Genomic DNA, 25,337 nt, shown 5'->3' with positions numbered 1-25,337 from the left:
AAGAAAAGAACAAGTAGGTATCTCACGCTACTGCTGTAACCTGGAGGTATTACCTCCTTCCTGTTCCTGCTAGATAGTCCCCTGGCCAGCCTGGCACTAGTCTCCTGGATAGAAAATTGTCCACAGCCCTCAGTCCCTTTTCCAAGTCAGTGCATACAGAGTACACAGCTTCCCCGGTGTTTTGAATTTAATTTCAGTATGCTTAATTTCCGTATCCTCTGGGTGTTAAGCGTTGCTGCTGCTGCTAAGTATTAAACATCAGCAGAGGACACATGCAGGGAAGTCTCCTTAGACAATGATTTCACTTTTATTTTTCAGAATCCATTCGTCAGCCAGTTTAACATGCTACATTGATTCCACAGTTATTTTTAGTCAGAGTGCTATGGAATATAGCACCTTGCAGAGCTCTAACCCATTAACAGATTATCCCTGTCAGAAACACTTTTATCAAACAACCTGATACTTTATAAAAGACCCACTGAGCATAAAACTAATATGACCAGCACTGATTTCTCAGATCTTTGCCGTCAATGTACTTTCCAGTTCTTTGGAACTTCCCTGTTATTTCCAAGTTTTTAGAAAGTTAACCTTCAGAGAGTTCTCCAGAAATAATTGTAATACTTTTGCATAAAACCAATGACCATTTCTGTCTTTTTTGTGTTAAAACTTTTACCTGTAATATACTTTATATCCATGTTCTGCATGTCTCAAGGGCCACTAATCCCGTACCTTCACTGAGTAAAACATGGAAGAAATCCAAAGGGAGGTAACTTCAGTCCTACTTTTCAAGAAATGCCAAAGATATTTTTGGGGTTTTGAGACAAGATGACTTCCCAGGCCCTGCTCTGTTCTTCAGTGGCTCCTCTCCACACTCACCCAAGTCATGCACAGTATTATGGACCTCCCCTCCTTTAGCTCCACACCTATTTTCTTTCCTCCCTCTCTCCCCAAGCCATCCTTGGCATCCTGTACCTGTAGTTCTCAGGCCATAAGGGGTGTTTTAGGAACATGTCATTCTGAATAGCTAATCAGCAAGAGAAGCAGAGCAGGAAGCAACAGACAAGTCACTCGAACACCTTCATGCCATCCTCTCCCCTGTAGTATTGTGCAGGCAGCAGAGCTCATGTGTTTGTACCAAGCTTTTACGGGAGGGTGGAAGCTGAAGTGAAGAGGGTCGAAACCAACCTCTGTTATAATGGCTTTTTGCTCCTTGACTCTCTTGGCTTCTTCTGAACATTGTTCAAGGCTGAAGACTTTGCAGAGAGGCAGCGGTTTTCCACTTCGGCACAGAATGGCTTGGCACGTCCCCACATTGGCCACGGTCAGAGAAAAGTTGCTGGCTGGATCAGCCACATCATGATGAATATAGCACAGAACAGCAGAGGAACCCAGCTTCTGCCCAGCCATGCCCAGCTTCCTGTTGGAGGAGAAGGTGTAGGAAGGCTCCAGACTCCAGTGACAGGCATTCTGGAGGGCTGCCTCACCCCACCTAACACATTAAGTGATATACCTATGCAGGTCCCACCAGGACCAGCTTGCTCACTGTCCTACCTGTGGGAGACCAAGAAGGTGTTGGACATGAACATGGTGTCTGACTGCTGTACCTCCTCCAGGAGCACATCGGCCATGGTGCACTGCAGCAAGCGTGGCAGCTCCTCGTTCTTGTCACCATCAAACATGCCATACACAGCCTCCACCCCCTCTGCAAAGTTCCCCAGTGCCAGGGATGACACACACAGCCTGTTAGAAAAGCACACAAGCAAAGTTAGTATGGCTCAAAAGATTATATGGTCCCAAAAACCACAGCCATCAGGCACCTTGCCGTGAGTGCTGTTCTCACAGGGCAGCAAAGCCACTGTCCCTACATTCACTGCCCCGTGAGACGTACAGCTGCAGTTTATTACTGGAACTCCCAAACCCTCCTTAACCACGCTCAGTAGAGGGCAATGGGCACAGCTGGCAAGAGAAAGAAAAAGCATCTCTGCTAGGGTGGGAAGCAAAGTCCAAGTGTCCCCGGATAAGTGTGAAAACTGGGGGAAAGGACAATGCGGAGGCTTGAGTTACCAAGACTTAGCAAGAGATCTGGAGAGACAGAGGGACGGATGAGCTCTTGAGCAAACCAAGTCTGCTTGGGTGCTTAGCAGTGCACTCCACCTAGCACCCTGAGAAGACAAAGTGTCAGCATCCAGCAGACCACAATACTCACTTATTTCTTTGGCCTGCCATCTCAGCTACTCCATGACTCCAGAAGGTAGAAGTGAGTGCCGAGTCTGCTGTGAGGGAGGGCTTAGCATCGATCTTCAGTGTGGTAATGTGACTACAGAGAGAGAACAGAAGTCATTCTCTCCTAAACCCTGCTGAACAGCTTGTGGCCAAACGACCTTGTCCAGCCTAGAGTTTTAGACAGCAGCCTGTGGAAAGAACTGCACCAAGGAGAGGTTAAGCTCTTGGCCTTCTGGAGATGTCTGGCTGCTTATGCCAGAGACAGCTGGGAGAACCTCATACCACCTGAGAAATTGTTTGCTTGCTCTCATGATTTGGACCCAGACTTTTCCCTTCCTACAAGACAGAAAGCTTCAGCTGCCTCAGGCAGGGAACTTTATAACATTATGCACTTTACTATCCCATCCCCTCCTGTGCAGGTCACTACTGGGTTGGCATCTCCATGGCTCACCTGAAGATGTCCAGTGTCTTGTGTTCTAGCACCAGGTTTGTGTTTCCGCTCAGGTCCAACTCTTGCAAGGCACCTGGCAGTGCCTCAGGGATTAGGATTTCAGTTAACTCATTGCAGCTCAAGTCCACAAACTGCAGCATCAAAAAAAGCACAATGACAAATAAAATATTCTCTGTTCTCTCACGTGATCAGTTCCTCCAGCGCTCCTTCCAAACACCACATGACCCCACTACTGATTGTATCCCACAAACAGGTCATGAAAATGGGTCTGACCTATCAGCAGAAGAATGATCTATAAGCAGCAAATACTTATAACCTGCAATAGCCAGGACTCCAATACTGAAGGAATAGGTCACACTAAAGATAACAGAAAGCCTACATATACAAACCTGCCTAGCTATGTAACACGCCCTGCTGTCTCAAATGGTAAACCAGAAATACACCAAGTCAGAGACAGATGGTAAAGGTGAAGGAGAGACGAGCCATCTTTGATCAACTCTGAAAGGTGACAGATCTAGAACGCATATTCTGTGCCCTCTTCTCAGGTTGATCAAGCAAAATGCTGGGATCTCCAGTTCCTCTCCTAGCAGTTACTCTTCATTCTCCAACCCAAACTTTCCCCTGATACCTCTTTACCTTCTCCATAAGAATACCTGAATACGGGGCAAATGCAGGATCTCTGGAAAGATGCTGATTTCATTAGAGTGTGCAATAAGTGTATGAAGTAGCTTGCAGTTTGCCACTGTTGTGGGAATTGTTTTCAGTTTGTTGCCACTCAGATTCAGCTCTTCCAAGTGCTCCAGCTTACTGAGTTTGCTGAAAGGGAAACAAAAGAATACTATATCTTATAGGCAAGAACTTGTCACTTTCTGAATCTGTAGATAAGGTATCTATAGACACTGCCCTTTGAGCTACATTTCTAATTTACGGATAGGTGACCAAGAGCCCTAAGAGGTGCTCTAATAAGAGCTCAGGGTCCCCAGGCTTGGCTTGGATTTATACAGCTGACAGATCCCTTCACCCCTGACTTCTAAAGCACTAAAGCAGAAGATTGTAGTGTCTTAATTTTAAAACTGGCAAAAAAAGCTAAGCTGTGTCAGCGTACTTTGTAGGAATAAACAGATTTACATGAAAGTGGTTGTTTAGCTTGACCAGTACCAGAAGAATCATGGCAAAGCTTGCACAGATGCAATCAATATTGAATTAATTGTGCTGACATAATTAATACAAAAAACCCCTTAGATTTTTGTGCTAATGTAACAGAGTTTGCTGTTTTTTACGAGACTACAAATTAAGCTGACACAGGAGTCTACCAGCATAGCACTAGCTCTCTACTATATTCCAAAGAAAATATATTTGATACCCCAAAACTGTATTGCAGAAGATACTGAAAAGTAATAATGAATTAAGAATTCAGTGTAAGTCCTTCTAGTAGGGTTCTGCAGGGAGGCATTTTTGATTCAGTGACAGTCAATAGATCAGTGATTAATAAGAAAAACATATACACACTCACCAAATTACACCTAGTAAAATTTGCAGATAAAAATATGGTGGAATCTCAGTTTCAACATACTGTAATATGAACTGCTTGGTAACATGAACTTACCTTGAGAGCCTGTGATTTAAATTAGCTAAGTAATGTTATGCACATAGGAACTTGTACAAGTCACAATTGGAGAGGAAACAATCCTCAGAGACATGGCTCTGAAAAAGGCTTGAGTCAGATGAACAGGTACTCGGAACAGAGCAGTGTATATAATGATGTCACCAGAAAGGGACTCAAGTAGGTGCTCGCAACCGACATTATCTGCTTCTGATCTTCAGTAGAGCAGTGTCCAAGTTCTGCTGTCTACATAGCCACAAAAGCATTGAGAATTTGGAAAGGGTTCAGAAGAACCCTCCCCACATACTAAGAAATTAAAAAGGCTGAATATATTTATCATTATGCATAGACAGCTGAAGTCTTCTTAAGCTATGCTTGGAAAATCATAGAATCGCATCTAGGCCAGCCCCCCTGCCATGGGCAGGGCCGTCTTTCGCTAGACCAGGTTGCTCAAAGCCCCATCCAACCTGGCCTTGGACACTTCCAGGGGTGGGACATGCACCACTTCTCTGGGCAACCTGTGCCAGTGCCGCACCACCCTCATCGTAAGACATTTCTTCCTTACGTCCAATCTAAACCTACCCTCTTTCAGTGTCAAACCGTGCCCCTTGTCCTGTCACTACAGGCCTTGGTGAAAAGTCTCTCTGCGCCTTTCTTATAAGCCCCCTTTATATATTGAAAGGCCGCAAAAAGGTCTCCCCGGAGCCTTCTCTTCTCCAGGCTGAACGACCCCAGCTCTCTCAGCCTGTCTTCGCAGGAGAGGTGCTCCAGCCCCCTGACCGTTTCCGTGGCCCTCCCCCGGACTCGCTCTAACAGGTCCACCTCTTTCGTGTGCTGGGGACCCCAGAGTTAGAGGCAGTGCTCGAGGTGGGGCCTCATGAGAGCGGAGTAGAGGGGGAGAATCCCCTCCCTCCACCCGCTGGCCACGCTTCTTGCGATGCAGCCCAGGGGACAGCTGGCTTTCTGGGCTGCAGGCGCGCATTGCCAGCTCGTGTCCAGTTTTTCAGGCACCAGGATCCCCAAGTCCTTTTCCGCAGGGCTCCTCTCAATCCATTCATCCTCCAGGCTGTACTGATACTGGGGATTGCCCTGACCCAGGTGCAGGAGCTTGCACTTGGCCTTGCTGAACCTCATGAGGTTTGCATGGACCCACTCCTCAAGCCTGTCAAGGTCCCTCTGGATGACACTCCTTTCTTGTAGCTAATCAAGTCCACCACAAAAAAAACAGTCTGATACTACATAGTTTTCACACCAGAAAGATAGCGTGATATACTGGTAAAAAGAAGCAGATAAGTAATTCTCACTGAAAGATAAGATGCAGGCTTATATAACTGAGAGCAACCAGAATAACTTAGTAGGAACACATGGGAGTCTCCAGCCTCTTGAGTTTCTACACTGAGCATAGATTTATCTCTATTTCAACCCCAAATTGTAAGCCTGGTGCATGAATTAACGGATGAAATTATATGACCTGCGTTGGGCAGGAGTTCAGACAAGTCTGACTGAGGGTCTTCTGGCAAGGCTGAAAAGTGAAAAAACGCAGCACAGCAAGCTGCATGCCAGCAGCACTGAAGTTGTGAAGAAACACTGCCTCCACCCCCACACACATCCCCCACAACTAGGACAGGAACCACCGCAGCCAACAGTACCCTGTGCCAATCCCCCTCAACATGCTATTCCTCAGTGTGTGTGTAGGAATGGCAGGCTCTTGTCATCAAGCCACAGGGAGAGCACCTTGCTTTGACACCGATTCACGTACAATCGCAGTAAGGCGGGCAACGTCCTCCTGGTGAGCACTATCTCACCCACCAGCTTTACTTATTTACCTTGCGGGGAAAGTCTGTAGGTTGTTGTTTGCCAGATGCAGGATCCGTAGGCTCGGGTGTCCCACCAAGACAGGGATGCATTGATCTGTGAGGTTATTATTGGTCAAGTAAAGCAGCTGCAGCATGCTCAGACTCTCCTCCCCTGTACCTGCAGAGGGCAAGGACTCCAGGCTGTTTGCAGATGCATTCAGGTACCTGAGGCTAACCATAGCAAGTGCAAAAATCAGACTTCACATCATCTAAACCACTCCATTAACAGCAGGAAAAGGAGCTTTACAAATGCCAGTGTGGACAGAGCAACAGCATTAGACAGGAGGCCAGACACCACAGTGTAACATCCCTACTCACATTAAGATTTATCAGTCTACTAATGACTTATTAGCTATATAGCATTGTGGATGCACACAGCATTTTACAGTAAATGGTGAGTGCTCAAGAGCCTATGGAGGGGGTGGGTAATACTGGTGGAAGCAGACTACATAAACTCTTACTCAGTAAGAGTCTTTAAAGGAAGGGTTGACTCATGTCTGAATAGACAGTTATGAAAGGTTGTTCATTTGTAAGGGTCTCTCTCGCTGTTCTCCAATGACCTGATGTCCTTTCTGCTGTGATATCTGAAAATCTGTATGGCTTCTTCTCTTTGCACCTGAATTTATGCACTACTTCTAAGGACAAAGCTCTTCAGGCAGTAACGTGACCTTAGAAACAGTTGCAACTGAAGCTAATTCTTCGGTGGGCTGTTGGGTTAGGCAAGCCTCTGTTTTCCTGTAATTAAACAGTAACATGGACCCATTCCCTCAAATCAGCTTGATGACTTCCCTCATGGCACCGGAATTACTGCATAAAGCGCATGCCTCATTATCTCTTATGCAAATGGCACCTTGCAAGGACAGTCACACAGATGCCACTATCAGCCTTTACAGCTCCAAAGGTTACTGCAGACAAAAGACGCTCGCTACTGCCACTCACTTCAGAGCCTTGACAAAGAGCGTCTCCGGGAGTTTAGTCAACAGGTTGTGCTGAAGGTCCAGCACCTCCAGTGGAATGTGTTCTAGAAGAGGTGGAAGGCTCTGCAGACGATTGTGCCCCACCATCAGCTTCCGAAGGCTCAAGCTGCTGAGGATCCTAGAAAGACACAGGGTTTGCTATATCAGCTTGGTTCACTCCTCTTCACATCCACAGAGTGGGAAAAGGTAGTATTTAATCCGTTACAATTTGACTGCACAGCAGAGAAAAATTAAAATACACTGATCCATAAAATGTAAACAATGACAAAGCAGAAAAACACAGATGGTAAGGTGCCTCAGTCACTCTAAATGCTTGGAAGTGTATCTACATTTCCCTCTATGCTACTGCAGATCAGTAACTCGTGATACGAGTCTGCCTGTGTGCATAAGCCTAGCATTCTCTCAGGCAGATGAAAAAAAGAGAAGTCCCAAAGGATGGATTTAAATGCCTGTTTTCACTTCTAGGCAGAAAGAAGTGCTTCCCCCGTGCCAACTTAAATTCAGAGCTTTAACAGGCTGCTAGCACTCCTGTATTACTTCTGAGGCTGTTGTCACATTCTCCAGAATTGAGTGCTTATTGAAGGAAAAGGCCTCTATCTCCACGAACTGCAGAGAATTGCTTGCAGGAATTTTGAGAAAGGATATCTGAACACAGCCTAGAACCACCCTGGCACATTTGGGTGAGGTGGTAATGTGGGACTATATTCTGAGAGCCCTGTACAGAACAGCCTTAAAGCATGAAATGCTAAAGCTGCATTAGTGCACTGCTCCATGCGGGCCAACTAATTCAGTTCCTTTCTGTATGCTGTGGCTTCTCAAAGCTAACCATACTGAGGAAAAAAAGGTATTCAAATGCAGATACACCAATTTCCTTATTCAAGCTGACTCATCCAGAGCTGGTTTGGGCGTCTCCACGCAACACTGCCGCACACCACTTTGATACAATTCTGGTTTTGGATAACTAAGTGTAAAAGACAACTTCACGGCGAACTATATCCCCTTATGCGAGGCTCTTTAAGCTTTACTCTGCTGGATTAACCTGATCAATGGCTGAAAGTCACCGCTGGCGAAGTTCTAACAGTACACAAGACATACTTACAGTGTTGATGACAAACACATACTGGGAGAAATCCCCAATGGATACAGTAAATTCCAGCACTTACGAATCTTTAAAAATGCTTAAATTTCTTTTTAGAATATATACTTCTGTGTCCGAATTCTGCAGGTTCTTTTTGCATAACATACTTAAAATTTGGTCTTTTTCATCCATTGGCATGGCTAAAATTCTTTTCTAAGTTCTTATTATCATATCCTTGTTACATCCTTTTCTTGCTTTTGATGTATATAGTCTTGTCTCTGACAACCATTAGAATATCACTGCTGAGATCACTTCCTATGACTGCTGCTTTAACTACTTCAACCTGCTCTCTACGTTTCTTCACTGTAATCCACCCTTGCGTTCAATTTCAATATAGCTTACCCCAGACACTGTCTCTCATTCATTACAATCACACCCCCACCAAACACACTTGTTAAGCTAAGAACATTTGTGCTTTGCTTCTTCCCATGATATCCCTGGTACCTTGGAGAAGTCGTTATAAATATCTGCAAAATTATATTAGTTCTTGGCTCCCCTTTACCACATTTCTGCAGAAACTGAAAGGGAAACAGGGAGAAAGGAGCTGGCTGATGATGTGTTGTGAAAGCTACCTTCGAGATCAGCTATATCGTATCTCTGTGATATCTCCCTGGGAAAGGTAACAGAGGAAATCTCTGCAGGGCAATGCAAGGCATATTAGGGCCTCATCTATGACCTGTGTTCACAGACACTATGGTAACACAAATAAATCATAGCAGTGTGTTCTACTTCAGGTGCAAAGAGCTGCAGTAGAAGCCAGAAGTATAGCATGAAATTACCTGGCCTCTGTTATTCAAGAAGCTGATTTGGAAGACAGTTCTTTCCAACTTTTGAATACAGAGTATTTCTGATGCTGCACAGAGAAAGTAAGTGGATTATATCTCTGCACAACAAGGAATAAAGCAACTGGAATAGCACTGCTTCTCTCTCCCCAGTCAGCTCACCACAGAAGAAAGCTCAGCTCTGTATAAGAAGAAGGTTTGCTGACCTTGATGGAAGCTCCACAAGGAGGTTGTAGCTCACATCCAAAACTTCCAGTTTCTTTGCTTCACAGGCCCAGTCTGGGACACACTGCAGTTGATTGCTGAGAAAAACAAGGGGGAAAAGCTAGACACCAGCACTCCATATGGAACATACCCTGTTTGAATGCTGCATGACATTAGTGACAGCCAAACCAAAAACAATAGGCAGAAAATGAACAGCAGCATCCAAGCTAGTCAAGGGGAATTTCTCTCACGGCTAGCTGTGTAATGCAAACTGAGCTGGTGCATGATTGGTAGAAAGTACTGATGCAAGGCTCTGACGATCAGGCTTTTTGTTTACAGCACTGACATCAGCAGAACAGGCCACCCTACGCTATCCTGCTTCAACCCAGAACTGAAGCAAAAGGTGATCAGGTCCTGTGGGCATCCTATCTTAGAGGTCTCACAATGCTGCTCCAAGGGCAGACATAGGCAATGAAGCCAACAGCAGAGATCACTGGCAGCTACTCTAAATGTTTGCTCCACAGATTCCCACCATTCAGCCTAGTAAGCTGCCACAAGTTCAGTGATCCCTGCTTGGCTTTTTTTGCTGATTACAGCCTACAGCTGAAGGACAGCCAGTCCCCTAGACAGGTCATACTGGTTCAGAGGGGCTTCTGGTCTGGGAAACTTTCATCATTCTTCAGTGCTGGGCTTTCCAGTTCTATTGTGAAGATGGAGTGCCTTCCCTCAATTGCTCTCAACTCTTTCAAAAGCTTAAAAGCTCCAGAAAATTTCTGCAGAAAACAGCAAAGGTGTCCAGATACTTGCTTTATATTCTGTGGTGTATAGTCACTTACTGAGAGAGTTCTAGACATGTCAGTTGACCAGGAACCGGATAAATATTGACAGCTGTCAGACCTGATGAAGTAAAGCAAGTAATTATGATTGCAGAGCTTCAGAGGGAAAAAAGCACAGAGCAGCAGACAGACTAGCTAGCAAGTGAGACTCGCAGTCTTACTTTATGGATACTCAAGGTCTCTACTCATCCTTCCCAAGACAGAGTTCTCCCTTCATGCATCTGCCATATGGCACTACAGCTTCTCCCTATCCGGTTTCTCCATCTGCCACGTGGGGCACCAGAACAAGGGAGAACTGCACTTTTATTTGTGGACTCCCACACAGATCTCACTGGAAGATGGATTTCTTGGACAGTAACTCAACACCACAACCTCCCCGTTACACAGCCTGCGCACATACATGCATATGTGATCGCTAGAAGCTGACCCCAGAAGACCCATCACATATAGTCTCACTACTGTAACATCAGCGTAAGTATTTTTTTTGTGTGGGTGAGGGTAAAGGCCTGTTTTCTTTTGGTCCCAGGGCTTGAAGGAAGAAGGCAGGTGAAGAAGGCAGAGACGTACAGTTGCTGTTGGCATACAGGGCCCGAAGGGAGAAGCCACTCAGCGTCAACTCTTTCAGCTTATTCCGCTCACAGTGCAGCTGCTCCAGGCTGCCCAAGGAGCTCAGATCCAGATCTGTCATCTGATTGTCTCGTAAATCCATGTAAGTCACAGATTTGTTCCCCTCCAGAGCGTCAGCTGCTGCTCTCTTCAGGTTGTTCAGCCTAAACACTCAGAGATAAGAGTTACAAAAGTCAGAAAATAGGACACTGAACACTGGACATCAGTAAGAAGAGAGAAGAAAGAAGAGGAAAGAAAGAGTTCTGGTGAAGGCTAATGCCAAAGGTGAGCACAGTGAAATGCATGAGGAGCAGTGGTGGATTTCAGGCAGTGAATACAAAGAAGAACATCTCTATCTGCACTGCTATGTGAAACCACCTTACTCATTCCCCAATGTTTAAGAGATTCTGAAGACCAGTCTAGAAATCAGAAGCCAGGCCAAGGGACAACTACTTTGCACTGACACGGGAAGCTAATGCAGAGACTAGATACTAGACTGCCTTGCCACAGACAAAAAGTTCTTTGTCCCTTTCTGAGAGCTCTGCAGTTGGCAGCCTGGAGAATCAGGATCGCATCTTGGGGCGGGAAGGGGGAAGGCAAAAAAAGGGTAGGAGAGATCAAAGAGCTACTGAAGCTCATGGTAACAGCATATCAAACGAGGAAACTAGAGGACTGAGTCACATTCAGTGGCTTCAGGCATTGCTCCGTTAACCTTGTTTCTCTAAGTGAATTCTGCACACCCTCAGAAACAGAACTCCCTAAAAGCTAAAGAATCAGGAACAGAAAAAAAGTACACCTAGTTTACTGCAAAATGTACTAGAAGTTACACAGCTCCTTGGCTGTAAATGGAAAGTAGCAATGTGGTTTATATACATATGCAAGTTTCCCCCCCTTACCTCAGGTCCACACTTTTGATGTGACTCATACGGTTTAGCACTGCAAGGTCCAGGGTCTCTAGCAAGTTCCCTGCCAGGGCTAGTTTGTCTAAGACAACGAGTTTCTCACAAACTGCTGGCAGTTCACAGAAGTTATTGAAGGAAAGCCCAAGACAGCTGAGCTGCTGCAGACTTCCTAGTTCTTCTGGTAAGGACGTGAGGAAATTCCCATCAAGCCAGAAGGTCTGGAGACTGGAGTAGTGAAAAAGAGAAAGCAAATAATTCAGCAGAGAGTAGTGAACATCACATTTAGCATTTTCAGTGAATTTCCTCATATAGCTAGCTGGTCTCAGTGTGGTTATTTTTTAAAGGTACCTAACAGCTAACTTTATTCTTATACACATAAAATTACTGGAGTACTTCTATTACGCATGTAATAGGCTTGAACTGCAAGTCTGCAATACCAAATAGTTCCTAGATTATTTTGGAGGTAAACTTCCAGTTGTGCCAAAGATTCTAAGTTAACATAAGCAAAATACAAATCAGTATTTATGTTGTAAAATAAAGATACTTGCTTAATCACTTGGTTTTCTACAAACTAAGAACTCCTCTCTTAGTGTGCTGGACAATCTTTAAAAGACCTATGACAAACTAAACCCAAAACCGACAGCAGTAGCAGTAGAGACCTGTCTCATAAGAAACAATAAAAATCATCTGCATGTTCATCATCCAGTCGCTGGAATCTCATATCACTATTATGGCACATATTCACATCTATGGCACTTATGGCACAATTTAATCAAAATTCCTACTGCACTAACACACCACTAAGATTTTTACATTCTAGTTACAGAATCACAGAATCACAGAATCATATAGGTTGGAAAAGACCTTTAAGATCATTGAGTCCAACCATAAACCTAACACTGCCAAAAACCACCACTACACCATGTCCCTAAGCACCTCATCCAAACGTCCTTTAAATACCTCCAGGGATGGCGACTCAACCACTTCCCTGGGCAGCCTGTTCCAATGCTTGACAACCCTTTCAGTGAAGTAAAATTTCCTAATATCCAGTCTAAACCTCCCCTGGCGCAACTTGAGGCCATTTCCTCTTGTCCTATCACTTGTTACCTGGGAGAAGAGACCGACCCCACCTCTCTACAACCTCCTTTCAGGCAGTTGTAGAGAGCGATGAGGTCTCCCCTCAGCCTCCTTTTCTCCAGGCTAAACAGTCCCAGCTCCCTCAGCCGCTCCTCATAAGACTTCTGCTCCAGACCCTTCACCAGCTTCGTTGCCCTTCTCTGCACACGCTCCAGTACCTCAATATCCCTCTTGTAGTGGGGGGCCCAAAACTGAACACAGTATTCGAGGTGCGGCCTCACCAGTGCCGAGTACAGGGGCACGATCACTTCCCTGGTCCTGCTGGCCACGCTGTTTTTGATACAGGCCAGGATGCCATTGGCCTTCTTGGCCGCCTGGGCACACTGCTGGCTCATATTCAGGCGGCTGTCAACCAACACCCCCAGGTCCTTCTCTGCCAGGCAGCTTTCCAGCCACTCTTCCCCAAGCCTGTAGCGTTGCATGGGGTTGCTGTGGCCCAAGTGCAGGACCTTGCACTTGGCCTTGTTAAACCTCATACAATTCACCCCAGCCCATCGATCCAGCCTGTCCAGGTCCCTCTGCAGAGCCTTCCTACCCTCCAGCAGATCAACACTCCCACACAACTTGGTGTCATCTGCAAACTGACTGAGGGTGCACTCGATCCCTTCGTCCAGATCATTGATAAAGATGTTAAACAGGACTGGCCCCAGCACCGAGCCCTGGGGAACGCCGAGAACCTGGGGAAAGTTGTCCTTTCAAACACTCAGAAAAGAATAGAGTAGCTTTCTGTTGCAAGATGAATTGTTTTAAAGTTTGCATGGCTTTTGAGACTCAAACCCCCAAAATCCAATTCCCTCATTATGATTATGTTCCAACAAAGAACTTTCTGAACAGTGTTTAGCAATGGTAGAAATGCAATCTGGGGCCATAAAAAGTTCTTATGAATAAGGGCTCAAGGGGTCATGAAGATGACTGGACCCATAACTAAGTTGTAAACCTCTGAAAACTGTAAGCCTGCATACAGCTTTTTCCTCACAGTTTGCATATGGCTAAAAGATCGCTATGGAAATGACTTGCTTCCATCCAACGTAGCTGCAGACACTCCTTTTTAAAAGATACAAGCTGGAGGAAGAGCAGGCCACAATGAACCAATAGCTCAATACCCATGTTTATCTAAACAAATGCAATAATAGGCTTGCAATTAAATTTAAGTAAGCTTAAGCTTTTATGCATTCTGGGTAGCTACGGGGGAAAACAGAGAGGGTTTTTACTCCAGCAAACACTGTAAAACAAAATTTTCAGAGGGGATTGCCAAGTATTTCCATGTTAGAATCCTCTTCCTAACACAAAAAGCAACCAATTCTGTAGAAAGCTAGAAAAACACACTAGTGCTCATGAAAATCACTAGACCTCTGTAAGAAGTTACCACAGAAAAGCTTTATACAATAAATTAAAACTTTAATAGAAACTGCATCAGTATTGAAAATATTAAATACAAAGAATAAACAGAAATTCAGAAAGTCACACACCTCTGCAGCTGCAGAAAAATGTGCATTAACTTATTTGATAAGCAATGCAATTGTCTTCAGACAATGCTTCATCTGCATCATGTTTCCTCACCTTTTCTCCATCAGCAGCTGTAATGTTTTAATAGTAGTGATTAAGGAATTGCACCTGAGACTGTCTTTGGTCCTATAAGGTGCCCTTATACTTTAACCTTGCATACAATTAAGAAATCTGCAATCCCTTTTGTGCAAGACGTTTATGAATACTGCAGCAATATAACCAGCATGCTCTTCCTTGTATAAATAAGGTCCACAGGCTAGGCCTCACAATTTGAGAGGCATGTACATTTTTCCCTGGTTCTACAAAGCCTAGCTGATCTCCATAGATGTTTCATTGTACTAAGCTGCAGCTTCTGGAAATGTCCCTGACAGCATGATCTTTAGAAACTCTTAACTGTTTTCATGTAAACAAAACAATTTATGTTTCACCGATAAGGCACCACCATGATAGTAGTTTAAAAAAAATTTAGAAGAGACTGTAGGAAGGAAATAACAAGAAAGCAGGCAAGGGAATGCAAGATGGCAGCAGACGCAAAGAGAACAAGATGCATTCAAATTTACATAAAAACTAGATGTAAACCCACAAGAAATCATACAAGTCACCCCAAAGTAAAAACACCCCACCACCACCACCACACACCTCGCAGAGAACATAAAAACCTTCAAGTTTACTAAACTTTAAGTGCGAGTGTATTCACAGGCTGAGGCCCTCAGGTTCACGCTCCATCAGCAAGGTGGTGCCTGTGACTCAAGGCATCATAACTGACTGTTAAGGGCCTTCCTAGGCCACTCCAAAATGGGCAAAATCCATTCATCTCCTCTATTAGAAAACTGATTTATACTAATATATTTTACATAGCTAGCAGAATAGGCAGGAAGTCACAAATGATGAATGATAACTTGCTATATACCAGTGACTTAAAATGGCAACTGTATAAACACACGGTGATATCTTCATTTTCAAGGAAAAACAAATGTTATTGGACATCTTGGTTCTCGACCTTCTGCTGGAGTCAAATCCATCATTCAGTCTTCATGGGCAGAACAGGCTGCCCCAGCACGCATACTTTCATAAGCAGTACCTTCACGTCAGCTGTGCTCAAACGAAGCACTAAGGATGTTTATGACCCCAGATAAAAAGAATATACTCACTTCAACAGTTTGCCAATCTGGCTTGGCAAGTAATGAAGTCCATTACAGGAAATATTAAGCTCTGTCAGAGTAGAGATCTCGCACAGTGATACAGGAAACTCTCCCAGTCTATTATGAGACAGGTTCAGGCTCTTCAACTGAGAAAACCTATTGGCAAGAATACTAGTTAATTCACAGACCTCCATGGTCTCAAAGCAAAAACATACAAAACCAGTCATAAAGAATTTTTAAGTCTTTGTACGCTGGCGATACAGTCAGCTAACTCATTATGGAAGTTTCTGCACAAATTTGGTTTTAAGTCACTGATATTTTATATCTCAGTGGTAATGCTGAAAGAGATCAAATACCATGGTTTTACTGCAGAAACTGGTAACAACCTTCTACCCTGATTCCTGACAGGCTTCTTCCTAGTGACTAAGATTAAGGAGACTAAAAATACTCAGTTCAAAAAATTTACCTTCAAAGAATTATTTAGAGTTACAGCCTACAATTATACAGCTTGGGAAAACAGGAGCTGAAAACTTTAACTGGAACTATTCTGAGAATAAAACAGAAGAGGGGGGTATCCTTTTCAAGCTAGGCACAACAGAAGGCCTAGCAGAGCTATAAAAGGGAAAACCAGGAAAGCCTGACTTCACACTGGGAAGCCCCAAGACCTGCACCCAGCGGTCCTTGGAAGAAATTCCACCTCTGAAGTGCCCCTTGCTTGGCAGACTGTACCATAGGTACATCCACACAAGTACTGACACAGCCCTCAGTCACTATGGTCCCACCTGTGCTTAACAGAACGTTGCCTATTCCAGCTCCTTCTGGCACTGTGCTAGGTCCAAACAGAGAGAAGAAACTGAGCATGAGCTGGGGTAATATGCAAGAGGTTCTTCTCAAAGAGTTCCTACCTCCTTCTACAGGAAACAAAAGTACTTTTCCCCAAGTAATAACCTCCCCATCCCAAACTGGAACCAGCAGAAATTAATTCAGTGGGAAAATTAATATCATACTTTTATGAGACAATTGCAAATCTAATGTAATGTACCAGAGAAGTACTTTCTGGAAACATATAGTTCATTCATCTGCTCCACCTACCATACTTTTTGCTAGGCAATGCGAGTAGCTCTTATTTTGAAGCAAATGTTTTAATATAGGTAACAAAACCAAGGTTAATTAGCTTGAGGGAGAATATTACTGCTAGCCCGAGATGTCTTGAAGTACAAGACTGAAAGGTTTGGAAATTTTTTCTTCTGTATAGTGACTCCTTTTTCAGATTCAGAATACTTGGAGTGATCTGTGTAGGAACTATGCATTATATTTCTCCATTTTGGTTTACAATCTTTAGGGGGGGGTGGTGGTGTTTTTTTTTAAAGAGGGAGCATATCTGAAACTTGGACATGGGTTGTTTGCTTTGAGAAAGCACCCTGTCATATAAATAAGGGCATAGGCATTTTATGTTTGCTGCAGCCACAAACAGACTCTGTTGTAATGCAACTGAAAGCCAAAGAGAAAGATGCTGTATTGGTAATAGCCTTCCTAAAGGGAACATATTGTATGATGCAAAGATCTAACAATGATACAAAAATCAGAAACTTGCACACAGATCTTCACAACAATAATGGAAAAGAAGGAAACAATAAGGGTAAACCTACAGATTTCAACTTTCTCATGAACTGGTTCAACTTTAAGAGATTTAGGACAGATCACAGTTCTCAGGTTTTGGAATCGGAAAATGCTTTAATGAAACTGCTTTCTCTGGAGTTCTGCAATGGCTTTTTCCATGGCACCTGTCCTTAACACCAAGCAGCTCTTTCTCTGTCATTAGCAGAGTGTGGTGAGAAGCTGCCCCAAGAAGCATGGCATTAAACGCAACAGCATAACCAATTTTTAGAATTCATCCCTCTGCAACAATATCAAAGCAAACACAAAAGGGGCATAAGTTTCCAAAAGCTGGAGGGAAACCGGTACATGACACAGCTTGATCTGAGACTCCTCGAGCAGACTGTCATATTCAGTGGGGAGGACAATACTCAAAAGCCTTCTGAGTTCCCCTGCTGTTCCTTCTCCTTTGCCCCAACATTCTCAAGCAGCAGGGATGTAGGAATGGAATGCAAACCCAACTCTCATCCAAGTTGTACGCATGAACCATGTATTATAGGGAATAAGGATCCTGAAATCTTTACAGCTCCTCAGGTTTTGGTCTGTGCTCTCACAGGGCATATTGACATTACAGCAAAGAGGTATGGAAACACAGCAACAAATCCTCAATGGGATGACCATCCAAACTGGTGCTGGCTTAAAATACTCCCAATTTAATGCAACATCCTGCTCTGCTGCCAAAGCATTCCAGTACAACTCTGTATCAGCTAGCTAGAATGGTGATAACAGACACGCATATTTATACATACATATGTGCACGCACACACACACACACACACTTGATAATGTTTTCCAGAAAAGGGAGATACTTGAAAGGCAGTTACATAAAAAATAAGCTAGGAGACATAAAAAAACAGGTGGGTTTATTTAATTTCCTTTGCTTAACATTTCTCTTTTAGTTAATTATTTTTGTTCCATTATTATAGTTACAGCTCATTAGTTATCCTAGAGCTTCAAGGATTTCTCCAGAGGAAGAGATCTGATCATTGCAAAAAATTCTGCTGTTCGGAATTGTCAATCTTTAGGCACTGATAACACCTACTGCAAGTGAGCAAATTTCTTTATTTTGGGCTGTGACCTGATAAACGTCCTAAAAACCTCAGAAAGACAATCTTTTCAAAAGGCAACGAGCAGCCTTATGTGGGCTACCTAATGCTACCTGTTTATTCAAGATTGTGTGAAGCGAGGGCTTCTTTTATGGCTTTTGTTTGTTTGAGGATTTCAGCTTCATCAGATATAGTCACTGCCAGGAAAAGAGTCGAGTTTCTGACATGTCAGATCTCTTGTTGACTACATGCAAGGTCAAAAGAAATTTCAAGCCCCTTTGCTGATCCTGTGAACCAAGGATACCGCATTTTAGAAAATAAAGTTCCAATACAGTTTTCAACATCATACAAAGTATCTGAAGAGAGAAGTAGAAAGCAAACTCTTGAATTATTTTAAGCAGCTTTTCCAATAACAGAATCTATTACAATTCAGCATTCAGAAAACATTTAAACAAGTTTGGAATTAAAACAAAACCAGACTAGACTCTGGCTCTCAATGAACCTGCACAGGTGAGCAATTTTTTTGCCCTGGATACCCTCATGGATACCTAGGTATCTCATTACTCCGGAGGAAGAAAAATGAAATAACCTGGTAATAGGCCCCTAGAGAGAAACAAAACAAAAACACAACCAAAAAAACCCAAACCAAAACAAAACCCTGCAGTTTTGGCAAAGTTTCTCCAAATACATTTTTCTTAAGGCACAATGTGTTCCACACACAGAGCCATTTGACAATATTACTCCAGGCTTCCTAGCAGCTTTTGAAATTCATAGAGAGACTCCTTGAATTCTTTTTAGCATGGCTAGAGTAGACATCAACAGACTAATCTTCCTCTAGATTTTTATGCTTTTCAGGAATTAGTTTAAAAATATTTTTGTAAGACTCCGTCACTTACCTAAGATGACTACATTATGCTTCCATACCACCACACAACTGCTACTCTCTTAAAAGCAGATCATTACAAGTTCCCAAAGCAAAGCTGGAGTCTCACAGGCCCTCTGCCAATTCCAAGTGCACATTAACATTAAGAACTTACCAAAACGGGCTTTTTCAGATCTGCATTTCTTCCTACAAACACCCACAACAGCAGCATTATGCTTTCCCTCACCTTTTGTTTTATACCCCAAAACGTTATCTGTTTAAGCAAGCAGCCTTATATTACTATTGCATCTTGTCCATACAAATGGCATATTGCTCCACAAGGCTCATCTCACATCAAACTTAGCACAAAAAAATCTGTGGAAGGGACTTAATGAATACTGTAAATTGTTGGAAGCTTATGCCTGCCTGCGCTGTTCAGTTCTGCTTCCTAGTGCCCTCATTTGTTAGAGCTTCCTGAAGATCAATCTTTTTACCATCCCATGAGACTGGGCAATACACTCCCCCTCCTCTTCATCCGTGGATGCACATGTCAAGAACTCCAAATGTAAAAGAAAAATAATTCTTTGCAGACCTGCAAAGAGAGTCAAGACTCCCTGCTCCACTTGATCTCATAAAATTGTGTCGTAGGTTGAGGTAGATGATGTCTTGACTGTAGAAGAGGTGCTCAGGTACTTCCTCAAGGCTGTAGCATGAAAGATCAACCATGCTAAGTCGCATAGACACAACCTGAAAAGAAGGAGGAAGAGCTGCAGCTGTGCAACAATTTTTCTCTGGAAGTCTAATGGAAGGCCAAAGAATGCAAGTAGTAAACAATCTGCAAGAACATGGAAGAACCCCCTTGCACCCACCAGGTAGAGTCCATGCAGGAAACTGAGTCTACGGAGTATGAGTTTATGCCATTTACTACTATTGTTTCTGCAAGCCCCCTGACAAGGATGCATATCTGGATACCCACTAGGACAGACGGAAAGCCCTGCTCTGTATGTGCAACAGGCGCTGCCTAAAAGCTAGACGGTAAGAGAGCCACCTAATGGAGAAAACCCTATCTTTGGCTGAGGAAACTCTGCTGAGAAAGCATAATGTCTGAGTGCCTTCCAAAGATGCAAGCAGCAACAGGAAGCAGTTGACTTTCCAGTTCAGACCTTTAAGGTTTATAGTACCTCTGCTTGGCCTAGCTACTTCTTCCGACTTTCTTTTGTTAGCTTGTTCAGGGTATAATATTGGAAACATAACCTGTTATGATGAAAAGGCTTCATAAATCATGGTTTTGCAACATTTCATAAAGTCTTTGCAAATATCAGACCTCCTTTCATTAAGTATGCTTTGTTTTGAGGCCTGTGGTGCTTCATTCCGGATTTTATGACCTGCTTTATCCTGAACTAATTTCATATTTCATAATTTTTATATATATATATATATATGAGGTCAAAGCATGGCTCAGCATTAAGCTATTGACATCTAATTGTACTTTAACGTGGAATAAGGACACAGCTCTGAACAAACTACACTTCCCTTGGTGACCTGTGATCTCTGTGTTCACTCAAACCTATCAGGGTAGCCCCATGCCAGCCCAGGCCACAGTTTAGGCAGATTCAAGTATGGCCACAGGTGCAATTTATATGCTTCTATGGCTGTAAGTCAGCCTGTGCCTGGGATTTGTTCTAGCGACCTGTGATTAGCTACTCTCAATAGGTGCAGCGGGGTGAAAAATATGCAGAACTACGACTCAACATTGTTGCATAGGCAGAGAGAGAACAGAACACTAAAAGAAAACCTCTGTAGTCCTGAGCATGTAAGAAATTAAGAAAGCTGTAAAGTGTCATGGGTACCTTCTCCAGCATCATAGCTTCATTGTTGCCTGCATACCAAGCCTGCATCAGAAAACCCTTCTTACCACTGTACCCACCACCCGAACTACTGCAGTCTCCAGGGCCTCACCGTGGACGCCTGTCGGTGCCACCGCTGGCACTCTGCCAGCGTTCCAAAGGAAACGTGGTACGTTTGAGCTTGTGCTCCAGCAGATGTGAAAGCAAGTGTGTACTGCCGACGTTTCATCTCTTCCACCTGAAAGGGGAGAATTGCAAACAAAATAGTCTGCCTAAACTCCAGCAATTACAATGGATCTGAAGTCTAGGGTGAGGTATTACCAACTACCAGCAACATTACATTTTGCTGAAAACACAGTTGCAAAATTATGGGAGAGAAACACAGAAGTAAATCATGGAATCATAGAATAGTTTGGGTTGGAACGGACCTTTAAAGGCCATCTAGTCCAACCCCCCTGCAATGAGCAGGGACATCTTCACAGGTTGCTCAGAGCCCCGTCCAACCTGACCTTGAATGTTTCCAGGCATGGGGTATCTACCACCTCTCTGGGCAACCTGTCCCAGTGTTTCACCACCCTCATTGTAAAAAATTTCTTCCTTATATCTAGTCTCCCCTCTTTTAGTTTAAAACCATTACCCCTTGTCCTATCGCAACAGGCTCTACTGGAAAGTTTGTCCCCGTCTTTCTTATAAGCCCCCTTTAAGTACTGAAAGGCCAAATCCTTCTTAACATCTTTCTGCTAAAGTAGATCCAAGAAGTAATAATTTCCAGAAAGTCCATTCACAACATGGGCTACTAATGTGAAAGCAGAACTAGTGTCTCTTCGTTTTATCAGCCTTAAGACTAGTACCTAAGCAAAGCAAGTAGAAAGGGGTTGTACAACTCTCTGCACATGTTAATGCAGTAGTTTGTTACAAAAGCCCAGATCAACCTCTTGTGGATAATACCCATCATTATAATCCCTTCTTCCTTTCTAAGCCACAGGAAGCAGGCCAAAAAAAGTCTTACCTTCCCTCCAACGAGAGGCAAGATGTGCATCTTCCCTGTGTGGCTATCTTTCACAGAGGACACAATGAGGCACGTACCACAGAGAATTACCAAGCGCTCTGCCCACTTGTGCAACTGGGTCTTTCCTTTGCGTACGTTATAGACTCCAGAGAGCACGATGCGATCTAATTGTTCCACTTGACATGGCTTTTCTGAAGAAAAAGGGGACATTAGCCTTTACTTTCCATTTGTTCTTCATTCTCAGCTATAAGTACAAACAGCAACGCAGCTGTAACATGCAAAATCAGTTATTGTAAAGAATGAATAAAGACAAGTTGCACTTTAAAAAAAATCTCAAGCAGAGGACAAGCAACTTCCTCAGTCAGTGCAGCAGTGTCTGATAAGCAACAACTGTACGCCTTTCAGTACGACGTTATAACGGTTGCCATGTAGCGTGTTTTTAATCTACAGGTAATTACAGCCCTTAGCGAACTTATACGCTTGCCAAACATCCTTCATTCAGATGTAATAGAAAAGCAATTCCAAGCTCTTGTTGAGTCAGCTGAAGTCACAGAAACAATCAAATAAGTGGCTTCTGCTGGGCTTTAGAGGAAGGGCTGGAAAATCAGCTACAGAAGAAAGCTATTTCCCTCAAGATGATTCCAGTGAAAGGACTCAAGCACTGACTGTTACAGCTGTGCTGTGTGCACTGCTAGCTATGACTCTAACCAGCAAAGCAGAGTTCTACTTCAGCCTTCTAATGCACATACACTTACTTTTAGGTCATCCTACCTCCTTGCCCCCATTCCTCCCCCCCCCCCCCCAAGATAATGACAAATCTCCCAGATGCTTTTCAAGATTCTGTCCACTGTTTATACTATCTTACTGGCTAGGAAAATTTTCCAAATAGTCACTTAATTGAATACTTTAATGAACAGGAATAAGCCTGACCTGATGCACTTGTGAGTTTCAAGTGTTAAGAATCTCCTCATATTAAATTTATCCTACATAATCCCCAAGACAGATCCTGGCAACAGGTCCTTTGTTTTACTTAGGAAAGAATCAATTTTTTTTGAAGTTGCTACAGACAACTTCAGGACTGCTTCTGTCTTCAACTGTCCTGCAAGCGTCCTGATATCCATAAGCAGCCTGAACCTGCAGGTATTTATATTCCCCCACCACCAAAGTCAGACAGAGGAACTGAGTAGCCAACATATATGCCAGACAATGACAAAAACTCTAATTAGATCCGCCAGAAAAATATTCTCCCTATTGGTTACGCATGTCCCACTTCCAGACACAAACCATACGCCAAACTTTTATTAGGAGCAAAAACTAAACCACTGACTAAAGTAGTTATACTTTAGTTTCTCTGTTAGAAAGCAGGGTCTTCAGCTTGCCAAATTTAAAGCATTGTCTTGATGTCTATACCAGGCTGAATTTAGCTGAAATATTTAGCTGTTTCTTTACAACAGTAGCTTTGTTTTGGGGACATGAAGTTTGGCATAAGATGTCCTTTAATGCTCAGAAACTCTAATCATGCACAGAAAAACAATTGCTTGGATTTCACCAAGCTGAAAGACCAGCCCCAGACTTGTAAGAAAACAATATTATGGCACCAAAAGTGGTATCCTACTGACTGCCACAGCAGCATCGTTCCAAGCACCAGATATGACTAAGAAGCTACACCAACCCCCCAGTTTCCCTATCCTCTCTGAAACATCCGTGACACCTATGTCCTAGTGCTAAGGAAACATCCAGGGGCAACGTTCAAGGACTTCTACTCTGAATCCTAGCTATTTCACAACTCCTCAAGCTATGTGTAAGAATGCTCTTAACCTCTAGGGACAGGCAAGTTCCTGTCACTCTTTGCAGCTCCTGAGCTTGGCCTGGAATGTCACCGTGATCATGCTGAACTCCATACTCCAATTAGCAAGCACAGGCTTTCCCATGTAGAGCAAGGACACAGGTCATCAACAGACAGAGCTATCACCTCTAACAGCACCTTACAAGTTACACAAGTCCAGCTACAGCAATACAAGGAATCAAGATAATTCCCCACCAGAGAAAGCGTGTGACCCTCTACAATTCACATCTGTCACACCTGACATAGATGAACAGTTTGATGGCCCTGGAAAGCTTCTTCCATTTGATCTGTTGTTGAAGCATGTAAAGACCCCGTAACATTTGGTCTCTGAGCTGGCCCCATCTAGCCTGGGTCACTGGCCTCCATTCTCCAAGCGACTTCCATTGAGAGGAAGCCCTTCTCCCATTCTCCTAGCCAATCTAACACATCCTCTCTCCTCATAAATCTCTTGGGCTCCCACAAGTATCTTAACAGCCAGACTTCAGGAAGCATGCTTCCCTCTCACTGCTGTTTAATGGGAGATTTCTATTAATCCTCTTGTATTCTCATCACCTCAACTGGGCATACGTACTCACCATGCACCAGGGAAAGAAACAAACCCAATGTATCAAATAAGAAAGGCAGACAGAAATGTGGGAAGAGAGCAGAAAAAATCCCAGAGACATCACCAAGGAGTGAAAAGAAATATGAAGGCTGCTCTCAACACTCCAGCAGATCCAGAGGAAGGCCACGGAAATGGTCAGAGGGCTGGAGCACCTCTCCTGCGAAGACAGGCTGAGAGAGCTGGGGTCGTTCAGCCTGGAGAAGAGAAGGCTCCGGGGAGACCTTTTTGCGGCCTTTCAATATATAAAGGGGGCTTATAAGAAAGGCGCAGAGAGACTTTTCACCAAGGCCTGTAGTGACAGGACAAGGGGCACGGTTTGACACTGAAAGAGGGTAGGTTTAGATTGGACGTAAGGAAGAAATGTCTTACGATGAGGGTGGTGCGGCACTGGCACAGGTTGCCCAGAGAAGTGGTGCATGTCCCACCCCTGGAAGTGTCCAAGGCCAGGTTGGATGGGGCTTTGAGCAACCTGGTCTAGCGAAAGACGGCCCTGCCCATGGCAGGGGGGCTGGCCTAGATGATCTTTAAAGGTCCCTTCCAACCCAAACCGTTCTGCGATTCTGTGAGTCTATGTACTATTTCTCTGGCTAAAATGCATTACTTCATCCCTTATGTTCTCAGCTGCAGGCTTTGCAAAATTATCACATAATCCTCCCTAGCATTCCCTCTAGTTCCTCCCCTACCTTTAAGACCCACTTTGTCAGCATTTGCTTTTACTTTCTTAAAATAGGTCTCTTGAACACTCTTCAATCCGCATGCTTCTTCCTTCACAGCCTCCTTCTAAGCAGGACTACCCTCCCATGCTGACTGAAACTACTCAATTCAATCTTCTACCTACTTGCTTCCATGAAGTTGAGTCACAGTTCCTGAATCTTTAGCAGTTCCTGCTTGACATACCCTAACTGAATTGCTCATTTTTTTCCTCAAAAGTTCTCTACAGCCCTATTCTTGGTGCCTCTCCTCCTTCCAGCTGAAGTAACTTCTGACCCCCTACTCCTTGCCCTATGAGTCCAGACTGTACGCACGTCATACTTCTTTCCTTCTCCATTATACTTCTACACTGTTTTGGCTGTTCTGCACACAGCTCCCAGACAGAAGGGGTTT

At 43.8% G+C, this 25,337-nt stretch overlaps 1 protein-coding gene across 2 annotated transcripts in view; it reads right to left on the bottom strand.

Annotated features, from left to right (window-relative positions):
• PHLPP2 (PH domain and leucine rich repeat protein phosphatase 2) overlaps nucleotides 1-25,337 on the bottom strand; it is a 41,828-nt gene that overhangs the window by 5,420 nt on the left and 11,071 nt on the right. For both annotated transcript variants that reach the window (XM_075509323.1, XM_075509324.1), the window contains 15 exons: nucleotides 21,784-21,974; nucleotides 20,887-21,012; nucleotides 19,520-19,674; nucleotides 15,373-15,519; nucleotides 11,573-11,803; nucleotides 10,638-10,840; nucleotides 10,071-10,131; nucleotides 9,237-9,332; nucleotides 7,073-7,228; nucleotides 6,104-6,304; nucleotides 3,328-3,490; nucleotides 2,675-2,805; nucleotides 2,207-2,317; nucleotides 1,552-1,740; nucleotides 1,186-1,417 (listed from right to left, as the gene is read on the bottom strand). In XM_075509323.1, the coding sequence (XP_075365438.1) occupies nucleotides 1,186-1,417; nucleotides 1,552-1,740; nucleotides 2,207-2,317; nucleotides 2,675-2,805; nucleotides 3,328-3,490; nucleotides 6,104-6,304; nucleotides 7,073-7,228; nucleotides 9,237-9,332; nucleotides 10,071-10,131; nucleotides 10,638-10,840; nucleotides 11,573-11,803; nucleotides 15,373-15,519; nucleotides 19,520-19,674; nucleotides 20,887-21,012; nucleotides 21,784-21,974 (2,393 nt within the window). The remainder of the gene's footprint in view (nucleotides 1-1,185; nucleotides 1,418-1,551; nucleotides 1,741-2,206; nucleotides 2,318-2,674; nucleotides 2,806-3,327; nucleotides 3,491-6,103; nucleotides 6,305-7,072; nucleotides 7,229-9,236; nucleotides 9,333-10,070; nucleotides 10,132-10,637; nucleotides 10,841-11,572; nucleotides 11,804-15,372; nucleotides 15,520-19,519; nucleotides 19,675-20,886; nucleotides 21,013-21,783; nucleotides 21,975-25,337) is intronic.

The sequence above is a fragment of the Mycteria americana genome, chromosome 8, assembly GCF_035582795.1.
Source record: "Mycteria americana isolate JAX WOST 10 ecotype Jacksonville Zoo and Gardens chromosome 8, USCA_MyAme_1.0, whole genome shotgun sequence".
Lineage (NCBI taxonomy): Eukaryota > Metazoa > Chordata > Aves > Ciconiiformes > Ciconiidae > Mycteria > Mycteria americana.
The sequence above is the reverse complement of the archived record's forward strand: the minus strand, read 5'-3'. Positions and strand labels throughout refer to the sequence as shown.